Consider the following 20,001-nt stretch of genomic DNA (forward strand, 5'->3'; position numbering starts at 1 on the left):
CTGTGTCTGCTGCATGTTTTCCATCAGTTCCATTCATATGGTTTCATTTCCATGTCCTGTTTCAAAGTTGTGCCAGAGCTGAAAATACCTCTTTCAGTGTCATGAATTAATACTGGCTCCTGGCTCCCTGCTCCATGGCCTTGCTTGGGAACACGTGATGTGGGAGTGGGGTTTGACCTCAGTAGTAGGAATTATGCTGCAAGTTGGTGCTTGTGCTAAGCATGATGTGTTGTGATTGTTGAACATGGGGACTTGCACGAATAGTGAGCAACAGATAAACTACAGTAAGACTTTTGTCTTTAGGATCCTCAGTATATTCAGCAAGCCCTGACAAATGTCCTCCTGATGGATGCTGTGGTTGGTGCCCTGCAGTCCTCCAAAGCCATTTATGCAGCCTCTAAACTGTCTTATTTTGACAGGATGAAAAATGAAGGTCAGTCACATAGCAATGGTACAAAGCCTGCTGTTGTTGCATCATCAGCCTTGGCTTTTTCTGTTTATAGTCTTGTTTTCAAACTGATTATCTGTAAAAATATATTTTTTTTTTCTTCTGTACATCAAAATCTTAGTTGATGTGTCTGTGTCCATGCTGACTGCTGGATTTTCGTTCTGCTTGTTTAGTCTCTTTGGTGTGGGAGGCAGCTTCTGCTACCAGAGTTCATACAAATGGTGTTTGGGCTGCCCTAGTGAGCTAAGGCTAGAGGGAAAGAAAAGAGAAATGTGAATAAATGGTGCACAATTATTATTTCATAGGGATGATAGATCTATTTCAGGCTTAAGTGTGTACTTCATGACCTTTTAAAAATGTATTTTAGTGCCTATGATGGTCCCCAAAACAACTTCAGAGACGTTAAAGCACAAGATCAATCCCTCAGCTGGTGAGACATTTCCACAGGCAATAGATGTCTTGCTTTACACACCAGGTAAGCTGATGTGTTGCTTCCTTTATGTCAGCCCAGCTTTAATTGGCCTATTAAGTGTGTTACAACACCAGGCATTATGACTGTTTGGTTTTGTTCACATGGTGACATGTTTTGGTTGAGTGTTGAATACTAACCCAGAAAGTAATTAAAAAAACCCCAGTAATATTGCATATTAAGATACTCCAGGGCACAGCTTTCATGGTCTTTGTCTTCCTGTGTGTATGTGCCTTATAACAGACTTCAATCATGTGCTCATGTGCCAATTTCCCATTGAGACTTCTGCTTCATTTATTGAGCAGGGTTGGGTGAATGATGCTCCACTCCTGATCAATATTTATTGCTGTTCTTAGGTTTTTTTTTTCACTAAGTCATACAGGGTTGTGTGTTTGGGGGGGTGTTTGGTTGAACCACAGTGCAGGGAATTGAGTAGCAGCTCTTGAAGTCCCAGCCAGGCCTCTGTTGCTGTGACTCTCACTGTATATAGTGTGTGATCCAATGTCCTGTTCATCACACATGATCTAAATCCATCTCTGAAGAAAGCACTGTCAATTTCTTTGTGAGCTTTTCTGGAATACTTTTATATCTGACTAATTCAAAATCACTGGAGAAAAAGAATATAAAAAAATCGAGAACTGTGTGCAATGCACATGTACTTAGGAAGCAGAGATGTTAATCCTGGATGTTCCTAACTCTTAACCTTGTAGCCTTTTGATGTAAAATCTTATGCAATTCCTAGTGTTTGTACAGTGTGAGATAAAAGGGGAAAGTTCATGGAATTCCAGACTTAAAGTGGGCAGGAGCAATGCTGGATGGGGTGGTGAAGGGTTTGGAGGTGCTCTTCTTTTTTTGTGCTATGAGGCTTTTTAAGTGGAGCGAATGGAATGAGTGGATTTATTAGTTGTATTTCACAGGGCTTAAAAGCCTTTCTGTAATCCCAGTTGGCAAAGCACTTAGTGACTGATGAAAAATATGATCTCTGCTCTTAATAACTTTGAAGCGTAAGATGAAACCATCAGGTGAGCACAACAAATAGATGGGAACGAGCACAAAATGATGGTGAAGGTTCTGTCATTCAGGAGGTCTAAGTTCCAGAACCCAGATGCTTTTGTTAGAAAGCTACTCTGCCTAATAATGGTTTTCCCACGTGTCTCCATAAGTTGCTTTTCTTTTACTTCTCTCATCTTTTCTGATTAATTTTTAGGTCATCTTGACCCTTCAGAAAGACCTGGCAATGCTCATCCAAAACTGTGGTGTGCTTTAAATGAGGGGAAAGTGGTGGTTTTTGATGCATCTACCTGGTCTATCCAACAACACTGCTTCAGAATGGGCCACTGTAAACTGGTAAGACTGTCCCTTGTGTCATCACTGCCTCTTTAGCTTCATGGGGTTTGGGTTTGTTTTGCTGTAGCCTGTATGACCCCAGACCAGTGGTCATTTCTTAAAAGTTATAGAAAGACTCTTGTTTGGCCTTCAGTTAACTGGGAAAAACGGAAATCCAGGAGAAGGGTTGGAGACTGACCTATTCTAAACAAGAAAAATAAGAGAGGAGGAAAATTTGGAAGTGGTAGGACTCAGGAGGGAGAGAAATAAAGAGCTTCTGAATGGGAGAAGGACATTCCAGAAACAGTAGAAAAGAAGACAGTATTTTTTTAGACACCACTTCTAACTGAAACAGCAAGTAACTGAAGTAGGAAGTACATTTATATCAGAGGTTAGGATGGCTTCCGATTCAGAAGAAAGAAATACACCAACTTCTTGTGGTTTCCCCCTCATGCCCTTTGTAACTTTGCCTTTGCTTGAACCAGGAAACACAGCTTTGAGTCAGTTACCAAGACACATTATTAATCCTGTTTACTGAAGGATAAACTCAACTCAGATCTGTCCTCTCTTAATTATTTCTAGAGCAGAGCAAAGGATACTGGAGCTCCAAATCTTAATCTCTTACTGTAATCCCCAGAAAACCGCAGCATCTGCATTTAGTCTTTTTCCCCGTGACATTAAAGAGTGTTTTTTTTCTTCTAGATTTTATTTAATCCTGCTTTTTCTTTGTAGACTTGTATGATAATGGTAGAACAGAGTCAAGTGTGGATTGGTTCTCAAGACTCCATTATTTATATAATCAACACCCACAGCATGTCATGTAATAAGCAGCTAAATGATCATCGGTCTGATGTTACAGACATCATTGTGGAGAAGAAGAATGGAATACCCAGGTATATTTAATGATTTCTTAAAAAAACCACATATACAAGCAAATTAGAAGGATGTCTGTGCCACTGGGAGAGTCAGAGATATGTGGGAAATCTTCCTGTAGCTAGAACAGTATTCCCCAGCCTGAAGAATTTGGCCTGCAGTGAGCAGAGGACCAGTTACAGATCCAAATGATGTAGTATTGTGCTTTAATTATTTGAGTGAAACAGGCAAAAAGTTCACTTTTGCTCAAGGAAAAGGAGCCTGTGTAGGAAACCAGGGACTGGTTTTCCTAGATGTTGGAAATAACTGATTGTTTTATGACAGGGCGGTTCGCCCTGCTAGCATAAACCTTCCTTGAGCTCAGTTTTGTAGCTCCCATGTTGTATATGATAAACTAAGAATTTCCTTTTTAAAGGAAGAGTATGATGTGCTTTTGGAACAAAGAGGATAAAGGAATGCTTTTTTGGACAAGGATGAGAGCAGCCAGGAATTGGCAGCATCCGGCGATGAATCAACACAGATGCAGTTTGAAGACCATTTCATTTTTGCTTTGAGCCCATCATCAACTCGATGTTTGCAGCAGGCTTCTGGAATTTTCCTGCCTGTTTGTAGAAGAAATAATACATTTATTGTTTTGTTCAGGCAAAATGCTTGTTTTGATCTTGTGGTACCAGTGGGGAGAGTGTTGGCTGGAGAGCTTCACTTGCTGTCTTCCCATGGGGGCAGCAGCTCCCAGCCCAGCCCACACATCAGCTGTAGCTCTGCCAGGGAGAATTTTCCTAGATGGTTTGGAACCTTCTGAAGAAGGTTTTCTCTTCTGAAGACAACAGATGTTCATAGAATAATGGAATTGTTAAGCTTGGAAGGGACCTTAAAGACCATCAGGTTCCAACCTCCCTGCTATGAGCAGGGTCACCTCCCACCAGACCAGGCTGCACAAAACCTCATCCATCCTGGCCTTAAAAACCCCCAGGGATGGAGTTTAACAACCTCCCTGGGTTCAAGGTTTAAAAAAAAAAAAAAAAAAAAAAAAGGGATTGTAAAATTTGTTTTCTCAGGTGCAGTAGCAAAGAAAACCAGTTTTGAAGATAATTTTGCCCTAGCTTAGGAGAAAATCCACCAGGCAAGGATGTTCAGCAGAATTATAGGGGAAGGTTTTTGTTACCTTTAACTCCTCATGCCTGATGTAACACATGTTGTTCACTTAAGAGCTCAGAATCAGCCTGCAGTGTTTCCAATGATACAGGGTTGGTGTTACTGGAATCTTGAGAAGAAAACAGTATCTGTACTGGAACACTTTTGTTGCAACAGGAGACATAAGCAGCTTTGAAAAGTGGATGCCTGGTTGCATCCTAGAGCTGCTGGTTGCTTCAGTGCATCTCCAGCTGTCAGAGCCAGCTACCTAGAATCTACTGAGGGAAGGAAAAAGTTTAGATCCTTCACTGGGCATCTCAGTGGGCACAGGGTGGGCATGCTCCTGTCCACTTTATTTAATAGAATTGAACAGGTCTAATTGTTCACTATTAAAATAATTATGGTACTTAATGGCAGTAAAGGCCTTGAAGCCTTTTAGACTTCAGTCCATTTTAGGTTGGAAATCATAGAATTGTTACTGTGCTTTATTCTGCCAGTCTCTGAAATAAAGATCATTAAGTTGCCTTGTTGTAAAGTTGGTTATTTTGCAGGTAAGTCTCTTCTGTGTGTGTGTTCTGTTCTGAACATGAATGTACACTCTACTGTGGTGATTTTTTTTTTGTTTTGTTAAATCTGTACCAACAGTGAAGCCTACTCAAGCAGTTTAGATGGAACAGTGATTGCTTGGAACATCAGCACTCTGAAAGTGAACCATGTCTGTCAGCTGCCCTGCCAAAATCTCACCTCCATCAAGCTTCATAACGACCAACTGTGGTGCTGTAAGTTCATTCATAAAAAAAAAAATTAAAGAAATAGACTTTATGGTATTGGTCTGCCTTGGTGATCCCCAGACTTACATTTTGGATGAAATGCCATACCCTCTGTGGGAGTTTAGATGAATGAAGGAAAGCTTTGTGCTAGAGTAAAAGATCATCTTGAGTCATTTCACAAGTGGTGACCAGTTCAATAGTTTTGCCCTGATTCTTTGCACTGCCATCTACAAGAGCCTGGATCCAAACAGATCTTACACAGCAGCAGCTAAAGGCTGGGGAAATTCCTGGAGCTGCTGTGGTGGGTAAGGATTCAGCCCTGTTAATTGTAGCACAGACACTTGGTCTCAGTCGTGGAGATGAAAATAAATGTATGCTTAAGAAACTGAAGTCTGAGAGTTCCTCATTTTAAGGAGTTTGTTTCCTTTCCTTTCATCATTTTTGGACTCTGACAGTTGTGGGCACTGCAGAATGGTGACTAGCAACTGGAGAAAGAGCAGATCTAAAAAACAGATACTGTCAAAAACAGGAAGAAGCACCTCAAAGGTTTCACTGTTGATTGAGAAACTGGACAGTTGTTAGATGCATCCATTTTATTTTCCCTGTTATTTCCATGGTTTACGGAGATGGAGGAAGCAGGAATTTCTGTTACTAACCCTTTGTCTATTCTTAAAGGTACTGGAAGTTGCATCCTTGTAGTGTCTACTTATGAATTTCAACTACAGATGAAAATTGAGCATCACCTGAAGGATCTGCATTCCTCTTTTCTCTGCTTCCAGCTCTTTCCTGAGGTGTGTGTTAAACTCTTAATAGAGTTTAAATGGAACATGATATGAGGCATGACAAGCCCTAGTTACTTATCACAAGATGCCTCCTGTCAGCAGTGCTGATGTGAAACATCTTTCTGTGTTTTAGAGAGACCAAGTGTGGGCATCTTACTCAAGGAGCAGTGACCTGTATATTTGGAACACCAGAGACTTGACAAGTACACCTCAAAAGATTCATCTTCAAGATTGCTCTGAGATTACTTGTATGATAAGAGTTAAAAATCAGGTGAGAGACGTTTGGACTGTTTTACCTGTTGTGGAGTTCTCTGCTAAAGCTTTGTTTGCAGCTCTTATGGGCTGTCAGTGGTCAGCTTCCTTACTGCACACCTATTGGTGTGAAGGGTTGATTCCAAAGACAAATATTGATTCCTCAATGTGCCCTTCTGTCCAAGAAGACCAATGTTATCCTGAGGAGCATCAAGAAGAGTGTGTCCAGCAGGTTGAGGGAGGTTCTCCTCCCCCTCTACTCTGCCCTAGTGAGACCCCACCTGGAGTATTGTGTCCAGCTCTGGGCTCCCCAGTTCAAGAGGGACAGGGGAGAGAGTCCAATGGAGGCTACAAGGATGACTAAGAGACTAGAATATCTGTTATATGAGGAAAGGCTGAGAGACCTGGGGCAGTTGAGTCTGGAGAAGAGAAGACTGAGAGGGCATCTTATTAATGTTTACAGGTATCTGAAGGGTGGCTGTCAAGAAGGAGGGGCCAGTCTCTTTTCAGTGGTGCTCTGTGATAGGATGAAGGGCAGTGATGCAAAGCAGAGCACAGAAAGTTCCACCTCAACATGAGGAAGAACTTCTTTACTGTGAGGGTGACAGAGCCCTGGGACAGGCTGCCCAGAGAGGTTGTGGAGTCTCCTTCTCTGCAGACTTTCAAGACCTGTCTGGATGTGTTTCTGTGTGACCTTCCCTAGATTCTGTGGTGATCCTGCTCTGGCAGAGGGGTTGGACTCTATGATCTCCAGAGGTGCTTTCCAACCCCTGCCATTCTGTGATTCTGTGACTGACTGCCCAACAGGACAGACTGTTACAGGGGTACCCCAAAATTCATGTCAAACCAAAATCCTCATCAGTAATGAAATGTGTGGTGATTTTATTAGCCATTGACATTTTCAGGAAACTGTAGAAACTAAAAGTGTAGGACCCTTGATATTTAATGTCAGGGCTCCTAAGACAAAGCCTTGGAAAAGGTTAATAGATGAACAATAAATGCCAATTAGTTGGCCTATTTTTGTAGATGACCTTTTTCTTGTTTAGTTACCACATTCCTAACTCAGCAGAGACCACAGCAGCCAATGACTTCCTGCCTTCCCATCTTGTGTCCATCTTGTTACTGGCCTCAGGCTGTGAACCTGCTTTTTCTGCATGGTGTTGGTAGCTGTGCAAATCATTGCAGTTGTGATGCCATCTAGACAGGTTTAAGGTTAATTTGCAAATAAATAGCTAATATGTATCTATTGGGAAAGCAACTTTTTGAATATTTTTCTCAGATTTTCCCTCCATCCTTCCTCAAAAATGACCTTTTTTCATGAAGTGCCTCATGAAATAGTGATGCTTTATCTGTGTTCAGTCCTTGGTTAGATTTGGGAACTAAAAGGGAGAAACTTCTTGAGATATGGAGAGATGGATGTATTTAAGCCCTGTTTTAAGGGAGGCAGAGGATTGCTTGGAATCTCCAAGGCATAAAGCTCTCTTGTGTTCTACTGGAGAACTTTGTTCCTTTTCTCTTCCACTTCCTCCTTACTCAGCTCCACCTTAACAACGTAGTCCAACTCATTGTTACAAAAGGAGCAACTGGAGGATACCCCTGTGTGCTGCCAAGCTGCTCCAAGTGCACCAACCCCATCTTCTGCCTCTAATGGTGGCAATAGCAACATTGTGCAGAGAGAGCAGGTGAACCTGGCCTGTGTCTGCACTGCATTCCCCTCAAGCTCCCTCTCTCTCCCCATGGTTTCAGGGTACTAAAGTGTGTACCTCTGCCTCTCAGTCTTTTATTCTCTGTTTTTTGGACCCAAGCTCTGTGGATCTGGTTGCACTTGGAACTTGGTGATGCCACAGTTTGCTGTAGCAGCAGCTCCAGAAGTTCACTGCCAGCCACCTACAGAGAAGTACTCTTCCACGTGGAACTGAGCTCTTTCTGGTTTCCACATGTCACTTCTCTTAACTGTTATTGAGCAATGGCTCTACATCCTGCCCACCTGCACCTGTGTGGCACTGTAAACCTGAACCTGACCCCTCTGGAGCTGCATTCTCTCCAGCCTGAGCATTCCTGGGTTCTTCCATCTTTGTTCATGTGGCAGCTGTGCCTTTCTCTTGGTGGTTTTAGCTACTCTTCCCTCAATCTTCTCTGTCCTTGCAGAGCAGAGAGCAGCACTGCTCACAGCACTCCAGATCTGGGTCTGCACAGTGGTCAAGTGACCCTTTTTCTCCCTGCACTAGGTCTGTGGGACCTGAGTCAAGACAAGCTGAGTCGTTCAGGCCAGCAGCTCCAGTGCTGGCATGAAGCCCTCAGCATGGTGCAGAAGGGGAGGGTCCTGAACTGTGGGAGCCTCAGGGGAGCAGAAAGACTTACCAGAAATCTGCAGCTCATGCAGGAGTGGCTGAGGAGACCTGGGTGGGGCCAGGACCAACAGCAGCCAAGCCCCACACCTAAAAAAGAAGCCCCTGGGGAGCACCTAGTGACCAGGAGCAGCTTGAACAGGGTGGGCAAACAGGGTGTGGAGCAACAGTTTGAGCTGGAAGGGCACTGTGACCCTGCCAGCTCGACCAGGGAGCAGTGGTGCCCACCCTGCAGAATGCCAGGTCCTCTCTAAACTCTGCACCCACCTTGACTGATGCAGCTTCCCAGACAGAGCTCCAGTGGGAACGTGCTGCCACCCTGGTGTCTGGCTGCAACTTGTGGGAGTTGTCCACCTCAAGCAGCTCCTCCATTGGGGGACAGAGCTCCAGGAGGAGATGAGTGAGTTGAGGAAAAATAAGGAAGTCTGAGTCAGAGATGAGACATGAGCTCCAACACACACATAGACACACAACCTCCCTGAAAGGAGGTTGTAGAGAGGCAAGTGCTGGTCTCTTCTCCCACCTAACAGGTGATAGGACGAGAGGAAATGGCCTCAAGTTGCACCAAGGGAGGTTTAGGCTGGATTTTAGGAAAAACTTCTTCACAGGAAGGGTTGTCAAGCAGTAGAACAGGCTGCCCAGGGAAGTGGTGGAGTCACCAGCCCTGGATGTGTTTCGTGTCGATGTGGTGCTGAGGGACTTGGTTTAGCAGTGGACTTGGTAGAGTCAGGTTAATGGTTGCACTTGATGATCTTAACAGTCTTTTCCAACCTAAATGATTCATTGTTCTATGATTATGTAGATACATATATTTATATATGAAATGTTCAGAGTTTCCCTTTTCCAGCCTAGCAAGAGAGAACTGTCACTGTATCAACGTGGCACATAAAGATCCTCGGCTGTGTCCTGGACTGAAATGTAAAGTATTGAAATGTATTGAGGTTTTCTTTGGTTTTTTCCCTCAGATGTGGGTTGGCAGCAGTGGAAAATCACAAGGCAAAAGCAAAGGGAAGATCTACGTGATCAATGCTGAGAAGAAGACTGTGGAGAAGGAGCTGGTTGGTCATGCTGACACTGTGAAGGCTCTGTGCTCAGCAGAGGACAGGTATGTCCTCAGTGGCTCTGGGAAGGAAGAAGGGAAGATTGCCATTTGGAAGGCTGAATAGTTAAACTCTTCAAAATGCATCTCCCTGTGCCAGAAACAAGACAAAGACCTCAGGCTGTGTTTGCTGCAGCATTTTGCATCTGTTCCAACCACCTGCCAGTGTTACTGTTTTGTATTTATTGAGTCACTTTAGTCCCTACCTTGCTGTCGAAAATGAAGATGGAAGTGAATGTCTCCTCGCACCTTGAACAGCTCCTGGATGTTTGGTAAAGAGACAGAAATGTGAATAGAGGGGTTGCTGGCTTTAAACTTGACCTGTGGTGTTGGGAAGGGTCAGGGTTAGGCCAGGCTGTGCAGTGCAGATGGCACTGAGAGAGCCAAAGACAGCTCAGGAATTCCACTGGAGCTCTTCTTGGGCAGCACATGGGTTGCCTGAAAGGTGGGATTTGATACTGTCTTTACAGCCTGGAATAGCTGGAAATGGTCACTGAGAAGTGGGATTTATGGAGCTACTGTAAATGCTGAGTATCTCTCTGCACTAGCAGCTAGATGTAGCTGGGAGGACTGTCCATGACCCCTGTCTGTATATTTATGGTGCTGTATTATTTAAAATGTAGACACAGGCAGGCTCTCCCTGATAGCTCTGGAGGCTCCTTGCTGGGGAAATAAGATACTTGGATATTCTTAATCCTAGAATCATAGAATGTCTTGGCTTGGAAGGGACCTCTGAAGGTCATCTAGTCCAACCCCCCTACAATAAGCAGGGACATCTCACAGATTGCTCAGAGCCCCCTCAAGCCTTGAATGCCTCCAGGGATGGGGCCCCCACCAACTCTCCAGGCAGCCTGTTCCAATGATCCACCACCCTCACAGTAAAGAACTTTTTCCAACCTAAATCCACCCTTCTCTGGCTTGAAACCATCACCCCCTTGTCCTATTGTTACATGCCCTGTAACCAGCTCTTCCCCAGCCTTCTTATAAGGGCCCTTTCAGGTATTGGAAGGTTTTACTTTTTTCTCTTGTTTATAAACTCCTTTACACACAATTCACAGCACTTGGCGTTTGTAACACTTTGTGAAACTGACTTTTTTTTAAATCTGAAGCACTTAATTTATTTAATTCCCATGGATATTATACTTGCTTTTGGAAGCAACTTTTCAGGCACTGGGCAAATAAACCTCCCTTCAGTCACCATCTCTAATCAGAGAAGCTGCTTTTATTTTGTCTAGAACCTGCTTCATTTCTAAGTACTGCAGAAAACTCTGCAAACTAATCAACTACTCCTTAATTACTGAAGCATCAAGATATTCCAGTCTAGAGGATCCCCTTGAGCTGTGTCTTCCTTGTGTATATTGTTCTTTCCACTGGTGACAATTCTTCACAAGTAAAACAATAAAACTGTGCAGGTCAGTTTTGCCTGTATCAGTGCTAAGTAAAGTGGAATTCAATATTTAAAATATTATAATAGAAGGCAAAAATGGGCTGCTACTTTTGTTAATAAATAGAAACCAGTGTAGGCCTAACAGAAGTGCAAACTACTGGAACTGTGCTCCATGTGATTTTTCTAACTCTTTCAATGTGCTGATGAAAGGTTTTATCATATCATGGTAACTGAAGTTTTACCTTTTTAGTTGTGATTTTTATTATTATTTTTTTTTTTCAACTTAAGAATATTAAACACTATGTTGATACTCTGGCCTCTCTTTGTACTTGGTTCTTTTGCCTGTGTGACTCAGGACACAAGAATCATGATTTTTAGCACTGCCTTGCATCCTTCCTCTGTGCTAGGGAGAAGATTTGCCTGTTTTTTGCTCTCTACATATTCTGCTTTCTAAAACCAGCTTCTGCTGACAACGTGTCCTCCTTGGAGCCCCTCATCTGTAACTTCCAGGTTCCTTTATTTCCTCCCCATGCAGCTGTCTGGTGGTGGTGAGTGAAATGAATTGTTTTCTGAATTAGGAGCTTTTCCTGCAGACACACAAGCCCTGCTGATGGAATCTGCTGCAGATGTGAGCCCAGCTACCCCAGCCTGCCACCTGCCTGGCCTTGCCTGCATGGATTTTCATTCCTTTCAACCTGTCTTTGCCTCCTCAACTGCTTTGTACCCATTGTGTGCAAATAGCAGGTGACAAAACTTGCAAGTGTCTGTTTTCATGCTTTTAAGTTCTTTTATTGATAAAAGACTCCAAAGTAATTTGCTGCATAGGAACATAATTGATTGAGTAGATTTCTCCTGCTTACTTTAATGCCAAGTGTTGAACACCAGATAGAGGAGAAGAGTTTTAACCCCATGAGACCCCAAACCATGAGATGCCAAGACCCTTCAAGAGAACTAACCCCTCCCCAACAGCAGGAGGACCAGCAATACCAGTTCAGCTGACTTGAGGACCACGATGCTGAGTTGGTAGCACCAGAGGAAGCCCAGGTATGTGTTCCCTCACCATTCCAGCTCTGCAGCTGTGGAAACCAACCTGCAGCAGTGCTGTGGGCTTTTTTTTGGCTTTCAGTGGATTTTCTGTTACTTCCTGTGTGACCTACGGTGGTGGGAAGGGTTCCTGAGACCCCTGGTGCTCCTCTGGCTGTTGTTTCACCCCAGGGTAGGAAAGTTGAGGCAGAGACCATCTTCTGGTTGTGCTCCTGTGGTGCTGAACATGAAGCTGTGTTGGCCCATGGCAAGGACCCCTGCTAACTGTGACACTGCAAATACTAGCTTGGAGTTTGTAAACCTTCTGTCCAGGCTTTCAGCTAAAAAGCAGATGGGCAGGGCTCAGAACAGGCTGACAAAGAGTGGGAAAGTGTGGTGCCCTACCTGAAGTTGTCTTGTTCTCAGGAAGGTGTTTAGAGGTTGTGTCATGGGTAGAAATCAGATGTTTTACCTGTTATTTATTAATGTATTGACTGGCCAGGCACTGCAGCCTGCCAGGCTGGGTTCCAGGCAGGCAGTAGGTCTCTTTTCCTGTGCTTAGAGTGATTTTTGGCTCCTCTCTCTCTGTCTCCAAGTAATTGTCTCACAGAGAAGGGACAAAGCCCTTCCCAGCAGTAGGATTCCCCACACTCAGTCCTTCTCTTGCCCTAACACTGAGCTGCTGCTGGGGCTGCTCAGCCTCAGCATGAGCCTCTGGCCAGGTCCTCCCCCAGTAGAGCTGGCTGTGCATGAGCCAGCAGTGTGCCCAGGTGGCCAAGCAGGCCACCAGCATCCTGGCCTGTATCAGCAAGAGTGTGACCAGCAGGACCAAGGCAGGGATTGTCCCCCTGTGCTCAGCACTGGTGAGGCTGCACCTGGAATCCTGGGGTCAGTTTTGGGCCCCTCACAACAAGAACGACATTGAGAGGCTGCAGCTTGTCCAGAGGAGAGCAGTGGAGCTGGTGAAGGGTCTGGAGAACAAGTTGTATGAGGAGCAGCTGAGGGAACTGGAGGCTGTTCAGCCTGGAGAAAAGGAGGCTGAGCTCTATTACACTAACAATGATAGAGCAAGAGGAAATGGCCTTATGTTGTGCCAGGAGAATTTTAAATTGGATATTAGGAAAATGGGTTGTTGGGCACCAGAACAGGCTGCCCAGGGAAGTGGTGGAGTCACCATCCCTGGAGGGATTTAGAAGATGTGTAGATGTGGTGCTGAGGGATATGGTTTAGTGGTGGAGTTGGCAGTGCTGGGTTAATTGCTGGACTTGATGATCTTAAAGGTCTTTTCCAACCAAAACAATTCTGTGATTCAGCTGTTCCACTCTTCTGCCTCCCTGAAGTGTTTACCCATTTCCTGGAAGCCAGCTGAAGGTCCAGGCTAATGGTTTTATAAAACTTTTTTTTCTATTGTTTTTTTATTATTTCCCCCCTCCCGCCCTGGTCTCCTGAACTGTGAGAACCTCAAGCCAGTGGACAAACCCACCAGAGCTCACATCTTGTGTGACAGTGGCTGAGGAGACACAGCCAGGGCCAGGAGCAATGACAGCCAAGCCCCCCCAGCTATAAAACAGCCTCCTGGGGGGAACTAGTGACCAGGCCACAGTCCTGCTGGGTGCTGTAACTCTGCTGGCTGGTCCATGGTGTCCACCCTGCAGAAGGACCTGGTCACTGGAACAGGCTCCCCAGGGAAGTGGTCATGGCACTGTCAGAGCTCAAGGAGTGTCTGGGCAATACTCTTGGTCACACGGTTTAGTTCCAGGCAGTCCTGTGAGCAGCAGGGAGCTGGACTTCATGATCCTTACGGCTCCCTTCCAACTTGGTATTCCATGCTTCCAACCGAGGGAGGGCAGTGTTTGCTTCCAGAAACAACCCGGCTGCAGAGGCAGGAGCCGCTTGGAAATTCAGTCTGTCCTGTGCTGGCTGTTGCCTCCCCTGATGGGCCCGTGCAGGGAGGCAGGGGACAGCCCCTTCCTCTGCCCTCCAGCCGGTGGTGGTGGCTGCTGCGGGTCACCTGGTAGGACCTACCTACCCCAGGGCCTTGTAGGACCTTTTTCCATGGTGCATTCTCCCAGTGCCTTGTCGCAGGTCCCAGCAGCAGGCCCGAAGGCCACCCCATGTGCCAGGACAGGGAGGGTGCTGCACAAATGCCACTTGGTCACCTGTGTCCCATGCCTGGAAAAGGAGGAGAGTGCTGCCTGCTCGGGGCTGGGAGCTGGAGGGGCAGCTGCCCACCACCTTCAGACACTGGAGTTGGAGGACAACCCTGGGGGAAGGCTGGAGAGGAACTTTTCAAGGGCATGAAGTGGTAGGACAAGGGAGAGATGGTTTCAAGCTGCAAGAAGAGATGGTTAGATCAGAGAGGAGGAAGAAACTCTTGGCTGTGAGGGTGGTTGGTGTTACCCACCAGAATTGCTCGGAGTGGCCTTGGAGTGGCTGGGAACAGCTCAGAGACCGAGCTGCTTTCCAGTCCAGACTGAGCATGGACCAGTTTGCAAACCAGTATCTTCTCCCCCAGCCCCAGCCTGCCCCAGTGGGGTCAGTCCCTGCATCCCTCAGGCTTTGCAACAGCCAGGGTGGTATTCCTCCCATCCTGGGAGGGCTGAGTGGCTTTTCGTCCCCATGTCTGTGACCAGTGCTGGAAGGGGAGATGATGCCTCCTGCTGACAAGGGTGATCCTCAGGTGTTCACAGAGGGAAACCACAGGCTGCTTGTCCCTGCCACTGCCAGGCTGCTGCTGCTGGATGCAGGTTCTGCTGAGCATCCCCAGCCCAGCTGGGCCTGGCAGGATCGGGCCCTATTGTGCACACACAGGCACTTGGCAGAGCTGAGACCTCATGTGCTACCAGACCTCCAGCTCCCAGCAGCTCCAGCCTTGCTGCACCACAAACTCGTGAGCAGAGAACTCCCAGGGACAGGCTGGGCCCATGGAGTGACACCATCTTCCAGGTGCATGGTGCCATCCAACCTTTCCTCACCCCGACTCGAGGGTGTGTCTGTGGTGTAACCATCATCCAGGTAGTAGCAGACACACACCCTCAAGCTGAAAAGGGACTTTGACATCCTGAGAGGGGGCAGGAACCAGGCCTGAGGGCAACAGTGATGAAGGGGAAGGGGCAGCAGGACAGTGGCCCAAAGCACAGAATTGTAGAATGGTTTGGGTTGGAAGGGACAGTAGAGATTCAACCCCCCTGCATGGGCAGGGACACCTCCCACCAGCCCAGGCTGCTCCAAGCCCCATCCAACCTGCCCTTCAACACTGCCAGGGATGGGGCAGCCACAGCTTCTCTGGGCAACCTGGGCCAGTGTCTCACCACCCTCACAGGGAAGAATTTCTTCCTCATGTCTCACCTAGATATCCCTCTTCCAGTTTTAATCCATCACCCCTTGTCATCTCACTACAAGCCCTTGTAACAAGCCCCTCTCCAGCTTTCCTGTAGCCCCTTCAGATGCTGCAAGACCATTATGAGGTCCCCTCAGAGCCTTCTCTTCTCCAGGCTGAACAGCCCCAGCTCCCTCAGCCTGTCTCCAAAGCAGAGCTGCTCCAGCAAGATGACAAGGGCTGCTCCATATTCCTCCTCTCTTGGCACATGGGATAGGGCTGATGTGTGGATACCCAGGAGATGTGTGGACAGAGAGGGGCTCAGTGTCAGCCCAGGGAGGTTCAGGTTTATGTCTTTGCTGCTTTCATCTCCCTTTGGCCTCTTCACTTTTAAGTGTGCCAAGAGAATACAGGGGTGTAGGAAAGTCCCTGCCACTTACTTCCCACTCCACTCTGTGCTCTGCCAGGTGGTTGGAATCCCCCAGGATGAGGACAAGGGCCCTGCTGAGTCAAGTGGGGTGAGGAATGGAGGCTCTTCCCCTTGTTGTGGTTTGACCCCAGCTGGCAACTAAGCACCACTCAGCTGCTTGCTCACTCCCCCATGCTTTACAGAAGCCCCATATGAGCTACTGTGAAGAACATTTTTAGCTCAGTCAAAACCAGCTCATCTCCGGGTCTTCTGCAGGTACCTGCAGTGGCTCCTTCCTGGGGAGGCAGGACCCACAGTCACCCCTTGCTGCTTGTGAAAAAGCAAGTTCACAGCTCAGGCTGAAAGTCAGATTTATTGTGTTTTATGCTTTCACTTCCTCCTTAACCCTCAGGTCCAGAAAGAGCACAGCTGAGCCCAAAAATAAACCACAAGCTGTGAGGGCATCGGGTTCTCTGAGCTGCTGAAACTGAAGTGCCTGCAGGGGAAGTCACAGATCAAACCCATCAAGTAAACTGCTGGAAATCAAAGCAGGACAAGAGTTTTCCACGTGGCCAGTGCAGCCCTGTCAGCTGCTGCTGCTGATTTGATACAAAGGTCCCTCTGGCTTTACTCTCTTGCCACCCATGATGACCAGAGTGGTTAATCAGTTTGGATGTGGACTGGATTATTCAGAAGCTGCTTCTTGTTAGTTTCAAAATGAAGCCTGGCTCTGTTTGCTCCTGAGATGGTTCCAGGCCCTCCCGTGCAGAAGGATCCCACACCTCAGTAAGGCAGGGGAGTGGGAAAAGGCTGAAGTGCTGGAAAAGGAGGGACAAGGGCCTTCCTGCTACCACCTGAAGGGGAAGGCCCTACATGCAGCCCCTCAGATTTTGCTGGCTTAGCAGGTGACAGCAACCAGCCCTGGTCTCCTCCTGGGAATGGGTCAGAGCAAGGAAGGCAGGAGCAGAGTCTGCAGCCAGGGATCTTCCTCCCCTCCCAGGTGTCACAGTTTGCTCCTCCATCTGTGCTCCCTCCCTCCTTACACCTGAACCCTCAGCTGAATTTATCAAACATTTGGGAGTTGCAACACTTGGGTTTTGTGTCAGTTAATACTTGATGTGAGCATTTTTACAGGATCACAGAGTGTTGGAGGTGGGAAGAGGCCTCTTGGAGATCATCTAATCCAACCCCTCTGGAGCAGATCCCACAGGAACCTGTCCAGGTGGGTTTGGAATGTCTCCAGGAATGGAGACTCCACAACCTCCCTGGGCAGCCTGTCCCAGGGCTCTGTTACCCTCAGAGTAAAGGAGCATATTCTTGTATTTAGGTTAAACCCCCTGTGCTCCAGTTTGTGCCCATTGTCCCGTGTCCTGTCATTGGACACTGAGGAAAAGAGTCAGGCCCCATCCTCCTGACACCCCCTTTAGATATTTATAAGCACTGATGAGACCCCCCCTCAGTCTCCTCTTCTCCAAGCTGAACAGCCCCACCTCTCTCAGCCTTTCCCCATGGGGCAGAGGCTCCATTCCCATGGAAATACTTCCCAAAATTTGGGAAGCAGGTGAATAGTGTTTGTCTTCTACCCCCTTAGGGCTGAGGAGAAGCAGCAGCAGTGCTGGAGCAGGGAGCCCGATCCCTGCCAGCCCCATGGGTCCATCCCACTCCCTGCAAACACCACAGGAACACACCAGCCACCAGCTCTTACTGAAATGTTTATTAAGATCAAACTTGAGAACAACAGATCAGAACACAACCTCTGGTGGAGTCGAATGGTTCTAGATTTGATTTTTCTTTCTACGCATACATGAAAAAAGAAAAAAAATCAGGATAACACAAAAAAAAAAAACAACCAACCCAAAAAGAACAGAAAGTGCAGAACACAATAAAACAGTTCTCATGCAACAAACCTCTTTTTCTCTTTAACCTCACCAGAGAAAATAAGCTCAACAGTGTAGAAATAAAAACCCCACACATACATTACGCTGCCGACGCACTCAAAACATTCACCTGTGACATGACTTTTCTTTATCCCTTTTTCCTCATAAAACTTAAACATTATGTGTTTAACACATGCTTATAAACATTGCTAAACTCAGCAAGAGCTATTATAGTGCCCCAACTTAATAAGTTGATAAAAAAGTAGTTGTCATATGGCCAGTTCACAAAGGAACTAAATATTCTCTTTTTATATCTTTTTTTAAATCTTTTTATTTATTTTTTGGTGTTTTTTTTTTTCCACTATGAGATGCCTAGATGCAGCTTTCTATTCATATGAGGCATTTAAAATAAGCTGGTCATTTGGCTACCAAAAGGGCTTAGTGTTCATGTTACACCAGAAAAGAAATAATTAGTATTGGAACTGCCAATGGGTTGAGAGAAAAGTCTTGTGGGGTGTGTTGGTTTTTTTTTTTGGGGGGGTCTTTACTACAATTCGGGGTTGAATAGGTGCAAACTGTGTGAGATGATGGTTGTTTTGGTTAAAAGCTCCTACAGCTTGGCCCCCCAACTGCAAAATTTCAGAAAAAAGGTGTCAGTGTGTCAAATTGAACCGTGTCCTGAGGTTCTGCTGAAGCTTTAGCAGGTCACGAGGGCCTTGAAAGCCTTTTTGTTTGAGCAGATGCTCTTTTCTGGGCACCCGGGGGGTGAGGGAAGGTGAGGCTGAAGGAGGGGTGAGCTGCAGAGCTGTTGGGTTGAGGAACCAAAAAAAAAAACCAAATCGGTTTCCCAAGAGGTGAACTTGAGCTGAGTTACAGGAAAAACTGGAACATCTGAACAAGCAGAGCTCGCTGCCCCGGCAGATGTTGGTGCCACGTTATGAAAAGGCAACTGAGCCCTTCTGTTTTTATCTGACACCATTTCCCAACTGGCTGGGCTGCTGAGCCTGGAAAACAAACCACCAGTTGGTATGTGAGCTTCTGCAGCTCCCCTTGCCAGGGGCCTGCTCTGGGTGCAACATGAGGAACAGAAAACTTTGGGTAGCTCCATTTTTTTTTGTTTTGTATTTTTAAAAAATGACCATTTTCTATGCACTTTACAAACGTTCAGCTTTGTCATTTAAGGAAGGGTAACAAGCTAGAGGACTCTCTGTAACCATAAAGTTTCTGCAAAGAAAAATAAAATTTGGTATTTCTTCTACACAGTCATTAATAACATTTCTGTGCAACATTTGGTGTTCGTTACATTTATTTGGCCTATTTAAAAGGAAACAAGGACAAAACAGCTGCAAATAAAACCAACTTCTCTTTCACAATAGATACTTCAGATGCCGAAGCTGCTACATGTGCTTGGAATATCATGCAGGAGTTTATTTATTCATTTAAATAAGATACATATTTATAGCTGAGCTTGTCTCTGCATCAGACTGGCAGGAGGGAAACCTGGAAGAACTCAGTTGGAAACGTTGTTGAGGACAGTGAGGACACAACCAGCAAGGGTGTCTTGGCCAGAGCAGTGTGTATGTACATGGACAGACACACAGACACACACAAGCCCAACTCTCAAGGACTGAGCTACAGCTTTTTTGCAGGGACTGGACAAAGGAGTGTTGGGCAACCTGGCCATGGGTCTAGATAAAATGACTGGAAACTTGAGTCACCCCCCCCACCTAGAAACGAACGCTGGCCCCTGCGATGTGCCTCTGGGAATGAAGATCCACCCCAACTGAACTCCTGGATGAGGATCTCCCAAGAGCAAACTCTGACTCTCTCCACTTCTGATTTATAAATGTGACCTTGACCCGCGCAGCCATGAGGCCCCCCCCCGGTAGCCATGAAAATCCAGCCTTTGATGGTGGACACGGGAGGATGGTGGACACCAGAAACAGAGGATGGGTGGGTGTGTTTCTAAGGATGGAACTGAGGTTCTAATGAGGGGCCTGGCAATAATCCCTGCTGTCACTGGCATTCCAAGTGCTGGGGGCATTCAGATCAGAAGGGAGAGGAATGAGAAAGGCTCAGCCCTGGTGTCCCTCTGTGGAAAACCTCTCACCAGCCTGTTTCATCCACATGCCAGCTCCAGAAAACTGGGAAGCTACACTGGCAGCTGCTTTCTTTTCAGCCCACCAAGCCAGGAATATTTAATAGTTTAGGAAAAGGCTCCAAGTGAAAGGGGAAAAGGACATGGTGTGTTTCAAGGAGCACTAACTTCGACTGGATTTACTGACTTCCTCCCTTCTGGTGATGAACAACCCACATCTTTCCGTAACTGCTTACTGCCAGCGCTAGCAATCAACCAGATTCATGTTATTAGAAGGCTATTTAGGTAATAAATCTCTGTGAAAGTCATCTAACCAGCAGGAAGAGAAACATTCCTAAGAAATTATTGCTTCTGGAGCCTGGAATTGCCATTGGCAAACGAGCACAG

General features: G+C 46.3%; 1 protein-coding gene across 2 annotated transcripts in view; it reads left to right on the forward strand.

Moving 5' to 3' along the window:
• Positions 1-11,203, forward strand: part of DENND3 (DENN domain containing 3) — a 42,862-nt gene extending 31,659 nt beyond the window's left edge. For both annotated transcript variants that reach the window (XM_051612449.1, XM_051612450.1), the window contains 8 exons: positions 304-433; positions 816-923; positions 2,125-2,264; positions 2,976-3,136; positions 4,896-5,029; positions 5,696-5,811; positions 5,936-6,073; positions 9,368-11,203. In XM_051612449.1, coding sequence (XP_051468409.1) covers positions 304-433; positions 816-923; positions 2,125-2,264; positions 2,976-3,136; positions 4,896-5,029; positions 5,696-5,811; positions 5,936-6,073; positions 9,368-9,568 — 1,128 coding nt within the window. In that variant the 3' untranslated portion in view covers positions 9,569-11,203. The remainder of the gene's footprint in view (positions 1-303; positions 434-815; positions 924-2,124; positions 2,265-2,975; positions 3,137-4,895; positions 5,030-5,695; positions 5,812-5,935; positions 6,074-9,367) is intronic.
• Positions 11,204-20,001: the final 8,798 nt, after the last annotated feature.

The sequence above is a fragment of the Apus apus genome, chromosome 2, assembly GCF_020740795.1.
Source record: "Apus apus isolate bApuApu2 chromosome 2, bApuApu2.pri.cur, whole genome shotgun sequence".
Taxonomy (NCBI): Eukaryota; Metazoa; Chordata; class Aves; order Apodiformes; family Apodidae; genus Apus; species Apus apus.